This window comes from Oncorhynchus clarkii, chromosome 10, assembly GCF_045791955.1.
Source record: "Oncorhynchus clarkii lewisi isolate Uvic-CL-2024 chromosome 10, UVic_Ocla_1.0, whole genome shotgun sequence".
Lineage (NCBI taxonomy): Eukaryota > Metazoa > Chordata > Actinopteri > Salmoniformes > Salmonidae > Oncorhynchus > Oncorhynchus clarkii.
Window position 1 is genome coordinate 26,036,757 of NC_092156.1, and position 14,752 is coordinate 26,051,508.

Sequence of the window (14,752 nt, forward strand, 5' to 3'; positions counted from 1 at the left end):
GTTCCAAGATAACTGTTTCCACGTGCTGCTCTTTATATCAATCAGTGATAGGCTCCAGATCTGCAGTAGATTAATTGGCAGCCAGGTATCAACATCCTTAAACAAACTATTTTCAAAGCAGGTCTATGTCCTGTCAGCAGTCAGCACACACCCATCCCTAGTTCTTTCTCCATCTCATTTCCCTCCTCTCTCTCTCCTCCATACCTTTCTCTCCTTCATCTCTCTTTCCCCCTTATCTCTATCTCCCTCATCGCTCTCTCTTTCATCTCTCTCCCTCTCTTTTCACATTTAGCACTGAAACAGACAGAGAAGGAGTTGGGAGTTGCTTAGCAACAGTAGATGCAATGAATGCAATGAAAAGCTAAATCATGTTTTGCAGACCCGGGCAACTTGCCCTGCGACCCAACAATGTTTTCAATAGGGCAGATTAATATTTTCATTGGTTGAACGATGTTACATAAAAATGAGTGCTTTACATAATTTCTCATTGTCATCTGACCTCTCATGGCTGTTTCAATACAGGGCTGCTGTCCATTGAAATTAAGCAATAGTCATTGGGATCATCATCTTCATCATACTGTATGTATGAATTAACAGGTTGATTTCAATACAAGAGAAAAGGGGAAACGGAGCATGGTGTCCTTCAGTGAGGTTTTATGTCTATAATATAAGCAGTGGCAGGTAGTCTAGTGGTTAAGAGTATTGGACCAGAAACCGAAAGGTTGCTGGTTTGAATCCCAAACTGACTAGGTGAAAGGTCTGTCGTTCTGCCCTTGAACAAGGCAGTTAACCCCCAACAACTGCGCTGTGGATGTTGATTAAGGCAGCCCCAATGCATTTTTCTGAGTCAGATGGGTTTGGTTAAATGCAGTAGACACATTTTGGATAAATACATTCAGTTGTGCAACTGGTATCCCCTTTCCCTAATTGCTCTAGATAAGAGTGTCTGCTAAATGGCGTAAATGTTATATCAAGGTAGACATTCTAAGGGTTAGTACTGTGCTCCACAACTTTTGTAGATCAGCAATTAATTTCAAGGCTATGTGCCAGCATTCTGAAATGATTTCCTTTTATTCTTTCCTGTTTTTTTATGTAAGTGTGATTTTTAAAGGTGGTCACTGCAGGCTTACAGACCTCATAATAAGAAGAAATACCTCAATCTCACTAAGACACAAATGGTAACACTTTATTTGAACCCTCTGTTATGTTCAATGAAGGCTACCAAAGTCTGGCCCTCTACTATTCTACTACCTGAAACTTGGGTACAATTTCAAAGATGAACCCCATCCTCCAAATGGATTGAAAAATGTCAAAGCATTCCACACATAGAGGTAGAACTGACTAAACACCTGATATACTTTATGTTGATGAAAATGGTCCATGGCCTGTAGAACCATGCTAGATACTGCATGTGTCCAACAGACTGGCATGTACAAATACTACATGATTCAAAATAATTACAGCAAATTTTGAGGTTAATTGTTACAAATCAAAACACAACCTTCTCAACCAAGCTTGGACATTGAAACTTTACTAATCTAAAACTTCTCTCAAGGGTTTCATTTAAAGACGTCCTCCAGCGATTTTTAAACGTTTATTGTTGAAAAGCGATATCCCAAGTATAAATACAGTAAATTACACACACTAAAGGGTAAAAAAACCATGTTATCATCAAAAAAACTTCAAGGTGAAGGGCATTTAAAGAGTTGGTCTGATGGGAATTTCTGATGTCATCAGTCTCCCCTTTGCTTGAGGAACAATAGAGGAGCAATAGAGAACATAAGAGCAAAGCCCCACCAATCACAACGAGGTTTACTAAATTCCACACCTCCGGAAGAGTTCTCAACTACATTTGACTGAAAGTAGTGGGGAGGGCACTTTTTACAATACGGATACACCCTATTCACTGATTCACTTGTAGCAGGGGGTCTATACCTACCGTCTTTCTCGTGGTCGGGGTGAGAATAAAGGGTGACACTTCATCACACACTGTACATCTCTCTATTCTCCAGGCATTGTCCCCCACAGTTGTGAGTCTGGGAGGATGTGTCAACAGTCAATATCATTTACACTGTATCATTTAGGGATGGAGGTATCCACTCATGCAGACATGATGGGAAATGCTGTGATATACAGATGTTAAAACTTCTTATGGCTGCAAGGGGCAGTATTGAATAGCTTGGATGAAAGGTGCCCAAAGTAAACTGCCTGCTCCTCAGTCCCATTTGCTAATATATGCATAGTATTGTTAGTATTGGATTTTAAACACTCCGAAGTTTCTAAAACTGTTTCAATGATGTCTGTGAGTATAACAGAACTCACATGGCAGGCAAAAACCTGAGAAGAAATCCAAACAGGAAGTGGGAAATCTGAGGTTGGTCGAGTTTCAACCCAGCCCCTATTGAATACACAGTGGGGTATGGATAAAGTTGCACTTCCTAGGGCTTCCACTAGATGTCAACCGTCTTTAGAAACTTGAATGAGGCTTCTACTGTGTTGTGGAGCCGGATGGGAGCTCTTTGAGTCAGTGGTCTGGCAGAGAGCCAGGTCCTGGTCATGCGCATTTGACATGATAGCGACCTGCGTTCCATGGCTTCTCTACAGACATAGGAATTCTCCGGTTGGAACTTTATTGAAGATTTATGATAACAACATCCTAAAGATTGATTCTATACTTAGTTTAACAAGTTTCTTCGACCTGTAATATAACTTTTTGAAGTTTTCGTCCGACGTTCAGATGGACATACATGAGCGTTTGGATTTGTGTACTAAACGTGCTAACAAAAGTAGCTACTTGGACATAAATAATGGACATTATCGAACAAATCAAGCATTTATTGTGGAACTAGGATTCCTGGGAGTGCATTCTGATGAAGATCGTCAAAGGTAAGGGAATATTTATAATGTGATTTCTGATTTCTGTTGACTCCAACATGGCGGATAATTTTATTTATTTTCTGAGCGCCATCTCAGATTATTGCATGGTTTGATTTTTCCGTAAAGTTTTTTTTAAAATCTGACACAGCGGTTGCATTAAGGAGAGGTATATGTATTTCCATGTCTAACAATTGTATTTATCGACATTTATAATGAGTATTTCTGTCAAATTATGTGGCTCTCTGCAATATCACCGGATGTTTTTGAAACTAGTGAACGTAACGCGCCAATGTATACTGAGATTTTTTTTATATAAATATGAACTTTATCAAACAAAACATACATGTATTTTGTAACATGAAGTCCTATGAGTGTCATCTGATGAAGATCATCAGAGGTTAGTGATTAATTTTATCTCTATTTGTGCTTTTTGTGACTCCTCTCTTTGGCTGGAAAAATGGCTGTGCTTTTCTGTGAGTTGGTGGTCACCAAACATAATAATTTGTGGTGCTTTCGCTGTAAAGCCTATTTGAAATCGGACACTGTGGTGGGATTAACAACAATATTACCTTTAAAAGGGTATAAGATACATGTATGTTTGAGGAATTTTAATTATGAGATTTCTGTTGTTTTGAATTTGGCGCCCTGCACTTTCACTGACTATTGTCATATCGATCCTGTTAACGGGATTGCAGCCCTAGGAAGTTTTAAATAGACCAACACAAAATAATCAGGCCATACTTAATGTTCTTGTTCTATAACTTCCTGATCTTTCTTTGGCCCATGTTTTGGATCTAGGCTGAAACATATCAGTGAACAAAAATATTGCTGTTGATTAATTGATTGATTGATATCCTTGAGGAAACTTTTCTCATCTTTTTTATTTATTCTCAAGTGGCACTGCCTTTGTAACCTCAAAGTATAAGATTGACAGGGCCATTCCACAATTGGCAAATATGAATTACTGAGCTGAGTGTGTTTTCGATCAGCATTCATCCCTGACAATATTTCTGGATAAGTGCGTCAGAGTTGCTTGGCTTCTGCACGTTTTCAGCGTTAATAAATGTTTTATTTTGACAGAACTGCAACACTGTTTACATCCGGTAAAGCGCGTTGAATATGTTCCACTATGATCATTTTCCATTGCTTACTACACGCTCCTCCCACTGAGCTACATAGCGCGCTATGAAAACAGCAAAAAAAAAGCTGCACTTCCTCATTGCCTAGATACACTCGTCAAGCACACACGAAGAAACAAGGCTGTGCATTGTTTTGATTTTATACTGGTCAGTGTATCTGGGAGGTACAAAACTCAAATACAGCATAGGCTTGCGCACATACAACACTGAATAGGATAAATATTCAATATCGAAAAGGAATACAATTTAACGTTACACTGTTGCTGTTTTGAAGAACAGCCGATCAATTCAACAGGTAGGTGATTTGTGTCTCTTCTCTCGTTCTTTGATCTATTCCCAGACAATGTGCCATTTGACTCTGTACTGCTTTCCTGAATAGTTTGTTTCTGTTCTACATGACATTTGCGATAATTGTTTCTGGTGGAATAATAACCAACGGTAAATCCCATTCCATGCCTTGTGGTCTATGCGACATATTATTTAAATTAGGGTAATGATTAATTTATCACTGATATTAAATATATCTTTACAAATTATTCAACATGGCTGTGTCAATAGAATCACTATTGAATGTGTGGCCGCTAATCTAATATGAAGGACCCCCCCCCACCACCCCCCACCACCATGAGGGGCCTTGAGTCATTTCGGGACCGATTAAACTTGTGACCAATGAGAGAATTATGCAATATTTCTGTCTCAGACATTCGTGATGTCATAATGATAGTGTGTGTGTAATTGTTGGCCTAATGTAAAACATATATATTTTTAACATGTTTAAGTAATTCCACAAACTAGCTAAATCAATAGCCTATTTATTCAATTGTGTTCAGGTTGCTTTGGAAAGTGTGCCAATGCATTAGGATATTGAATTCAATGTGCAGGTTTTATTTATATAATGTACTAACACAATTTATGCACTATGTGCTCGGTATAAAATAAGACATTGTAATATACTCATATTTATACATTGCATATTTTGTTGTTGCTATTTAGGAGAACAGTTGATCTATAGGTTGCATGTGAATTCATTGTCATTGTAGAGAAACGTATTACAACCCTCAGAGACAGATACAGTATCATACAAATTTCTATTCAGTTTGATGTCATTACTGATGTGTATTAGTGTTGCTCATAAATTTTCTCTCTGTAATTTACCTGAAGATTACTGATGTGTGACCTCAGCATGGACAAAGTGGCCCCCTTGTCCACTGGCTATCGCTCCAGCCTCAAGGTGAGACTTCACAAGGCTGTGCCACTAATGTAGTAGATAAGTAGGAAAATCACATACATCGTAGTGCTGGAGATGGAGTTGTGTATAGTAGATATAGGACCACTGTATCACAACTGATTCTGCAAGGCTGGATCAAAATCCTGCACACCCAATAGCTCTCCAGGACTGGAATTGGAGCACCATTAACTCAAGGCTATTGGGGAGTTAAGAAAGCACGGATTCCAAACATCAAATATCAGCAGAGATTTATTTTTAAATCCTGTGTGTTGCAGCACACTTGAGTCTGCTATTCTTCTCCCCATAACTTTAACCATAAAATAATAAATGAAAAGAAAGAGGACAAAGCCAGGCATATTAAATGTGAAGATAATTGGGAAGCTGATGGAGGAGAGGCTCCCAGTCTTTCCACCTTCTCTACGGCCACTAACTCAATTGGTCCCCTTGGTAACTAGCAAGAAAAAAGGCTCTCGAGACATTGAGGGACCTGTTTGCGCCAGCCTATTAAACAGTTTATGGATAAAAAAGGATGATGTTTTGTGGGGAGTTATTTGAATAAAAAATCATTGTGCCTTACAGTATTAGACAGGCGCACAAATGGCACTTTAGCATACATCTTTACTATAGATGTCCTAATGATTTGTTAAGGTTTCATGTGCGGCTTGGTTGTATAACGTCATAAGAAGTCTCATCAGCATCTGTAAAATGCTGAGATGGGTACAGTGCAGATTCAAGCAGAGCTCATCTTAAAAGGGCTTGTTTTTACCTAATAGAATTGTGAAGAAGAGCCTGGTTTGTCTAACCTGATTTGAAGAGGGGGAACGAGAGAGAGTGAAAAGGGAGAGAGAAGGATAGGGGGAGGAGGGGGTAGAGTTTTTTTCTCTCAAAAAGCAACAGCCTACGCTGTGTTATAAACCCTCAGAGCTGAACTGCTGCCAGCTGCATCAAGGGGAGTTTCTAGTTCTGCTACGGAACAGGAAGGCTATGTATGGTCATCCTCTCCCAGCGGTTCAGGGCCAGGCTTAGCTTGGAGAATGAGAAAGGCCTGATGTGTTTGACTAATGATGACAGATTGGCTCTACTGAAAGGGAGTGCCCACATACAGAGTTGTTTCTGTCAATACTTTTGCCTGCTCTGTTATCTTTTGTCTTTTATCTCACTTTGTGACTCTGTCTAAAGAAGTGAATAAGGTATTTCCTAAATGATTCACAGTATCTGTGAGTGATCGGGTGTTGGTCATCCGTTCAGGACGATGCTTGTCTCACCTAATATATCCAATTATGTAGACATACAGTAGAATGGGGCTTTCTCAAATCATCAGGCAAAATACATGTTTTGTGTCTTTTAATTTAAACTTACAGTATGTTGTTTTTTATGTGTTGGTCCTCCACAGCGGCAGGTAGCGTTTGACCTTTTTGAAGATCCCATGTCTCTGTTCTCTGGATACTTCCTCCCCTCAGACGATGAGCAGTCTTTTCAGGAGGTGCCCTCTGGCCTCAACTGTGTCTCACATGGTACGCCACCACCACAACCTACCAATGAGTGCCACATCACTCTAGCCCTCTACTTTACACCAAAACACTTTCATAACACCAATACCAACTAATCACCCCAGGCCAAAGTTAGACCAAACTCTATTAGGAAGATTATTTGCGAGACATGAGGTGACAAAGTTAACAATGTAGTGATTGCTGGCATACAAACTGTTTTAATTAATGATTAACAGAAAAACAGGTGTTTATTTGTGGTTAACAATTATCCATAACCCAAACTTTGTTAATCAATCTCATCCGGTTGCATGGCAGCTAGCCCACTTAAATTGTCTGAACCCTAATTTAGATTTTTTTTGAAGGCCCAATGCAGCTGGGGTTTTTTTCAATCTCAATATTAAATCATTACTGGGTACCTTACTGTAATTGTTTTGAATTAAAATGAAACAAAAATAGCTTCTTTGCAAAGAGCAATTTCTCAAGCAAGAATTTAGCTGGGAGTGGTCTGAGTGGGGAGGGGAAACTGAAAACTAGCTTTTATTGGCAGAGTGGTTTGGACCTCTTTCTTATTGGTCTATTAACTAATTAAACACCTGGTGATGTCACCAGGCATGCCAAAACTACATCCTACCTAAACAGACTGACATTTTAGGCGATCTTTTCAAACAGCTCTTGCACTAAAAGGGCATCGTCATAATTTTCAAAATTTCACAGTAATTATTCTAACCTCATAGTGTGTACATGTATATAAAACACAGGGAAATCATAGTTTTGGCTGCACTGGGCCTTTAAATTGAACTTTATTTCTGAGTTTGTATATGTATGAGTAGTGTTTTAAGGCTGTTGTTACTGTGCACAAAACAGAGTAGTGTACAGCCAATTCGGAGCTGAATCAACTATGAACAGTATTAGGATGTGACATACTGTACAGTGTTCATTCTTGTTTGCATTGACAGACCTGCCTATTGTGTTGAGATCACACCAACTTGTGGTTTGTGTTGCGCAATGGAGGTTATTATACAGATCACTATGCTGAGAGCTTTGCCATTTCTAAAAGGCCATTGTTCTTATAGCATTGACAGTAAACCCTGCTCATATATGTGTAATCACATACGCAGGCACAAAGGATATGCGCGTTTTTAACTGATTTGGGTCTTTAAACAATTATCACACTGTTAAAGCAATGTTATTACATAAGAAAGGTCTAGAAAGGTTGATTAATAGAGTAATCAAACATTTGTTTTTGTAAACTCTCCAGACATGGGCCCTTGCTCTGTTCCACTTTTGACCCCGTGCAGTAAGGCAGTGATGAGTCAGGCCTTGAAGGACAGCTTCAGTGGCTTCTCCAAGGTCCAACGCTGCTGTGGCATCTCCAACAGTGAGTCACTTTCTACACCGGCTCAGTCTCATTGTCCTCCCTTTTTCTTCATTTCTATTGAAATGTTTTCTACAAGGATGACAATTTGCTAATTTCCTAGCTAATTTTGAACTGGTTTGGAAGTCAGTCATTTTTGGGCTCATTTCGAAAGCTTTGCACTCACTCCAGCTTCCACAATAGATTAACTCCTGATTCTTACTCGTTAACACCATGTTTGTATGACATTTTCCCACTTGTTGAGTGTTTAAGTATTTTTCTTTTCTTCCCCTCTTTAAAGGACAGGTTCACCTTTTTTAACCAAATCTCTATTTTTGATGTAAATAGCATGTTATAGAAGTATCCAGACACTTTCTTTGCGATTTCACTTGGTTTGGAGAAAGAGAGCTCCCCACCAGCAATAGACTTCCTCATTGCTCATTCTGCAATATGGGGGCCACAGATAAACATGAACAAAGGCTCCAAAAACACCCAAATATCGCCTTTTAGAAATGGCAAAGCTCTCAGCATAGTGATGCAGGTCTTTAGATGTTATACACATGAAATTGTGTAATTCCGAACTTTATACACAACTTTATATTCCATTTTATTGGACTCAGGCGATACTTTTCCATGTGCGAGCATGCACATGCTTTCTCATTTCTCGTGTCACCACAATGGGAACCAAAAAATACATAAATGCACGCACACAGAGAAGTATCGCCCGTTTCGAAAATGACTTATTTGTTCATGTTTATCCATACTGCAGAACAAGCAATAATGAAGTATATTGCTGGTGGGGTAAGTTTCTCAAAACCAAGTGAAATCGGAAAAAAAACTGTGTCTGGACTATTCTATAACATGCCATTTACATCAAAAATTGAGATTTGGTAAAACATTTTGCCTGTCCCTTAATCATTAAAAAGTAAGCCTAGTTAAGTAAAATCAAGTCAAAGACTGGTGGATTTTGGTGACGTTTCCATGGAATTGTGAATTAACTTTTTAGTCATTTAAAATGGCTGTATATTAAGCCATATCTTTTTTCTTTCTCGCTTTCACAGACCCCCATAAGTGGACCAAGCAGCACGTGATGCAGTGGCTCCACTGGGCAGCCAGTGAGTTCAGCCTGGCCAACGTCCACTTCTTTAAGTTTGACATGAACGGCCAGGAGCTGTGTGACCTGGGCAAGGAGAGCTTCCTGGACCTGGCCCCAGACTTTGTGGGCGACATCCTGTGGGAGCACCTGGACCAGATGATGAAAGGTAACAGTGGAATTTTTTAGTCAGATGGTATTTGTGTGGAAGGAAGATGGGGGAAAGAATAGGTGGAGTCGTCAGTTGTTTTTGTATTCAGGTGGAAAGGGTTTCTTTATTCTGTAGAATTACTGTACCCTTTGGCTAAATGATACACTCTAAAATCAAATAACACTATTTCTGACGGTTCCTGACTTTATCCTCCGTTTTCTTCCAGAATGTCAAGAGAGAGAAGAATCCAAAAGCCTCAGCAGTGTTGTGCCCTCAGTAACCAACTGGATGAGCTCTGTCGGTGAGTGTCCATTAGAAAAACATACTGAGCACCAGAGGGTTCAAATCCAAGTAAACATCAGATTGACAAAACAGTTTGACTTCAGCTTCATTTGAACAGAAGCCTTAAAGGCCCAATTCAGCCATTTAAAAAAATATCAAATCATTTCTGGCTAACAATTAAGTACTTTACTGTGATTGTTTTAAATTAAAATGGTCAAAAGGAAACTGTCTGGGAGTGGTCTGATTTGGGAGGGGAAAGAGAGAGAGGTTAGAAACGTTCTTATTAGCCTATTAACTAATTTACTGTCTAGTGATATCACTATTCCAACCTCAGTGTGGAAATATATATAAAAAAAAAAAAAAAATCACGCTTTTGACCGCACTGGGCCTTTAAGCTGTCCAAAGAGGTCTCTGAGGTCTCTGATGAGATGAGCTAAGTGGGCATATGTTCTTCTTTACAGGCTTCAGTCTGGAGGAGACCCAGTGTGCCCTGCAGGTGCCTGACAACAGCGGTAGTCTGCTGAGAGAACTGTTTGAGACTGCGGACAAGACTACCCTGCTGACCCGAGATCAGGAGTTCTCCATGTTCTCTAAGCCCCAACTGAGCACGGTCAATGTCAGCTACATCAGGAGCAACCCAGACGCAGGGCAACTCTGCAAAGCCTGTGAGTAGGCCAACTCACTGTTGTCTAGAAGCTATTAATCAATGTTAATTCATTAGTGTTCATTTTCCAAGGGAACACATGTAAGCGATTCCCAACAGATATTTGAATTCAGTGATATTTCCTTAACTTGATTCAGTTTCAGTTGAATTAACCATCTCTGTGCTTTGTTTATCTACAGTCTCGTCCCAGGACCAGAGTTTGTGTTCATTGGAGAGCATGGACAGCTTTGAGGGGCCAGAGTCCATGCTGCAATCCTGGGGTAGCCAGTCTTCCCTGGCGGACAACCAGAGGGTGCCGTCCCACGACAGCTTTGAGGACGAGTGCAACAGCAGCACCCTGAGCCTGGGGAATCAGGGCCTATCCTTCAAGGACTACGTCCAGGAGAGGAACGAGCCTGTGGAACTGGGAAAGCCTGTCATACCTGCTGCCGTGCTGGCTGGCTTCACTGGTGAGTTTATGAACCCGCTGACACAGTCAAACCCAGCTCATCTTGTATGAAATACTATCTATCTCTCTGTCAACCCCAGTTTCAATTCCAGTTCAAAACAGTACACTACAGTTGTGTATACACAAACTATGCCTTTTGATCGCCGTCTGACTCCTATGCCTTTTTTTCCCTCTCAACAGGAAGCGGTCCTATCCAGCTGTGGCAGTTCTTGCTGGAGCTCCTGACTGATAAGAGTTGTCAGGCCATCATCAGCTGGACCGGAGACGGCTGGGAGTTCAAACTCACTGACCCAGATGAGGTGAGTGTCAATTGGCCTCATACAATATGTGTATATCAGGTTGTGGAGGAGATAGCCACAAGGGTTTACAGTAGGGGTGTACCGAGTACTCTGACAAAAAGAGTATCGCAACGGATATGGAGAATTTTCGGAATGCGATTATGACAAGTATTTTTTGTAATTAAAATAGTAATTGTCAGCTGCCAGCACGCATCTCTCTGTCCCTCAAAAAGTGTGAAGCCCTTTATGCTCTAAATAACTATTGGCTAGTTCTTCCATCTGTAAGAAACAAGCAGGGTATCGTTTGAGCCTGCTGCAACGATTGGATTAGAAAAAGCCGTTCTCCCTCTGCACTTATTTCCCCAGACAGACATACGGGGCGCTCCGTCTCTCTCACTCATCTCAGGGCACATTACACCACTGCTACAAACATTGTGTGTGAATCAGAATTGCTAGTGATTGTTGTTCTAGCTATCAATCTAGTTATATTAGTTATACTTTGCTGAGGACATATGTTTGTTTTTGTTTGTGTACTTACTGAGTAGCTTAAATAAATATGAATACAAATACGAGTATGACGAGATTGGCAACACCGCTAGTTTACAGGACTAAAAAAGTCTTCAACATAAGAGCCATCAGAAGACATCAAGATGTAGTGTAAGACTCTGTTTTCTATTGGTGTTTATCATTCTCTCCTTCCTCTTCCAGGTGGCTCGACGCTGGGGCCGCAGGAAGAACAAGCCCAAGATGAACTACGAGAAGCTGAGCCGTGGCCTGCGATACTACTACGACAAGAACATCATCCACAAGACCTCGGGCAAGCGATACGTCTACCGCTTCGTCTGTGACCTGCAGAATCTTCTGGGCTACTCGGCCGAAGAACTCCACATCATGCTAGGGGTCCAGCCTGACACTGAGGATTGAACCAACTGGTGTTTTATCGAAAGGGAAGGGGTTGGAGATGTAGCCAGTGGGGCTTCACTACCCCAACTTAGCAAAAGTTGCTAATGTTACAGGCCATCTGAAAGTAATTTCTGGTCATTGAACAGGTGGTTGATGTCCACTGATAGTGGCGACACTGGTGGGCAGACAGTGAGCATCTCTAATTTGGAGAGGCAGCTCATGTCTCGGCTCTTGCGCCATCAATGTGCATCGTTGTGCAAGCTTTGGTTGAGAGGGGTGCCAGTATTTAAATCAAGCATTCCCTCTGGGTGAAAGTGTTATTGTGCAAGTTGTAATGGATCAGCTCTGTATCCATCTGCAAAGTGGAGAGCTGTTAATTGCACAGATGACAATGGTGATCAATGTAACATAGCTGATTTTTTCATTCTTGCTTTATACTCAGCAAGTATGGTGTTTACGGAGTCTGAGCAGTGGACATTTAGACTTACTGTGAAAGATCTTGAGGTTACCAAACAAGAATGCTTTTGAGGTGGCGGATCCAGCACCTGAAATAGGAGTTTTGATGGAGAATGTATTCATGATTTTATGGAGTAGCTAAGATTGCCTTTACTGTTGTGCTTTTACTAATGCATTGTCCTGCTGACAAGCTTGCAGCGCAACTGGAATACCAGTCATTGTGGCTATTGCATTTCTCCTCTATCAAAAAGGAAATCATTTAATTATTGTTCTATAAATATGAATATTTTGTCATGTTTGGCGAGTTATACACAATCCACATGTGAATATGGCTTTAAAGGTTGAATGTAACGGTGTAGCAGCTATCAGAATTTATTTTTGTAGCAGGTTTATCAGGGATAAATTTGTGAATTGATTGTTTATTTATTTTTATGTGACCAAAGCGACATGTGGATGTATATGGTTTATTCTAAACTATAGTTGCATTTTGTTGTATGTTTTTATATTCTGCACCAAAGTCCCTGTGTATATATTATATTGGTACTACTGTACCTGTTATAAATACGATGAATATTCACTGTGTATTTTACTGAAGAAGATAAAGCAGCCTTTTTGAAGTTGTTGTACAGATGACAGACACACAAAAAATTGCATAATTTTGGCATGGGTACGATCTTATTCCTTCCTAGCCCATGTGTGTTTATGCTGTTCTCTTAATCATTTTAGTCGTCTTCTATTAATTGATATTGTATAACACAATGAAAAGTAAGATCATCTTAAGAATTCTGTTGTTGAAATCTTAATAAAATAGAACATTTTGAACTGACATGTGAAGCAACAGGGTTATTGTATATTGTTTGATAATAGAATGTTGGTCTTGCTACAACATGTAAGCTCTGAATATATCATTGGCAGCGCGACATGTTGTGCTGTTTGCTGTAACTAAAGATGTGCATGTCATCGGCATGCCAAAGATCTGTGTAACTTATTCATCAGAATGACTTTACTTAAATGACTTTGTCAGCATTTCAGTGTTTTTTAAATGGAAAATGGCTTTGACATTTTAATAAAAGCTTTATTTTTATATGGTATTGTGTTTCTTTTATTGACTTTTGGTAGCTTAATATAAGGAGGGGTAGCTAATTAAAGAGCCATGGTTTTTAAAGAACACTTAGTTGAGTACCAAAATGTGTGGGAGTTTCTTAAGCCCTTAGGATAAAAATCTGTCACACCAAAAATTAAGAAGTGATTTTTTTAAATTGCCAAAGTACTGGGTTTTTTCTTTGTTCCTCTAGGTTAAATCTATTGTCAATCCACAGCTAGTCTCAATGCACATTAGACCATTGAACATTTTATCTTACCGGATACTACTTCCATCTCCAGAACCTTTGCCATTTACAAAAATGCCATGCAATGTACGGTATGAATTTCTCACCAGTGCATAGTCTTATGAAATACATTGCCTCATAGAGTATGTGTGCAGGATTTTTTAATTGTTTAAATGTATTTAACGTTTATTTAACTAGGCAAGTCAGTTAAGAACAAATGATAGTTTACAATGACGGCCTACACCGGCCAAACCCAGACAACGCTGAGTCGATTGCGCGCCACGATATGGGACTCCCAATCACGTCCGGTTGTGATACAGCCTGGATTCAAACCAGGGTGTCTGTAGTGACGCCTCTAGCACTGAGATGCAGTGCCTTAGACCACTGTGCCACTCAGGAGCCCAACAATGATCAAACACCTACTGTATGTAAGCCCATGGATAAGCTTAGGAAGGTTAGACTTTTCATTGTGAAGCTCGCAATATTCAAGGCTGGGGAATGACACACTTTATTATATTTATGCACTATAATCATGTTGTCTTTTGTATATCATCATCAGTCATTTATAGCTAATGATCAATAGGTGACCGTATAACCGTGCAACCAACGGTTATGGATGAAGACCATCATAAATAACCGCCATAACCGTTTTAAAATTATAGAAGAAGAAACGTGTGGAACTGTTGACTGAAGACGGGATGAGATTTGTGAATTTGAGTCCGTTTCTGCAGTAACATGGAGTCTTAATAATTCCTGAAACAAGCAAAGGAATCTTCAGTTGCCTAAGCAACGCACCCCACAATGCAGCAGCAGCTCACTATTTATATGGCTTCAATAGCTGCAGGAATGGAGGAGAGGAGAAAATGTGCACTAAAAAAAAACAAATTTGAACAGTTATTAGTACGGTGACCGTGGTCATTTGGCTGGCCAATTACCGTCATCCAAAAATCCTTAATCATCACAGCCCTATGCGTTGATTGACCCAGGAAAAAACACCCACGTAAAAGGATACATTCCAAAGAGAAGGTGCATAACGATGGAGGAATTCAGATATGACGTCA

At 40.0% G+C, this 14,752-nt stretch overlaps 1 protein-coding gene across 1 annotated transcript; it reads left to right on the plus strand.

Annotated features, from left to right (window-relative positions):
- The first annotated feature begins 4,092 nt into the window (after positions 1–4,092).
- Positions 4,093–13,445, plus strand: LOC139418185 (protein C-ets-2-like). The gene is made up of 10 exons (XM_071167449.1): positions 4,093–4,311; positions 5,178–5,247; positions 6,638–6,758; positions 7,993–8,112; positions 9,150–9,350; positions 9,559–9,633; positions 10,076–10,279; positions 10,458–10,727; positions 10,907–11,025; positions 11,713–13,445. Exons 2-10 carry the CDS (start codon positions 5,185–5,187, stop codon positions 11,926–11,928), a joined length of 1,389 nt encoding a protein of 462 aa, XP_071023550.1. The 5' UTR covers positions 4,093–4,311; positions 5,178–5,184; the 3' UTR covers positions 11,929–13,445.
- Positions 13,446–14,752: the final 1,307 nt, after the last annotated feature.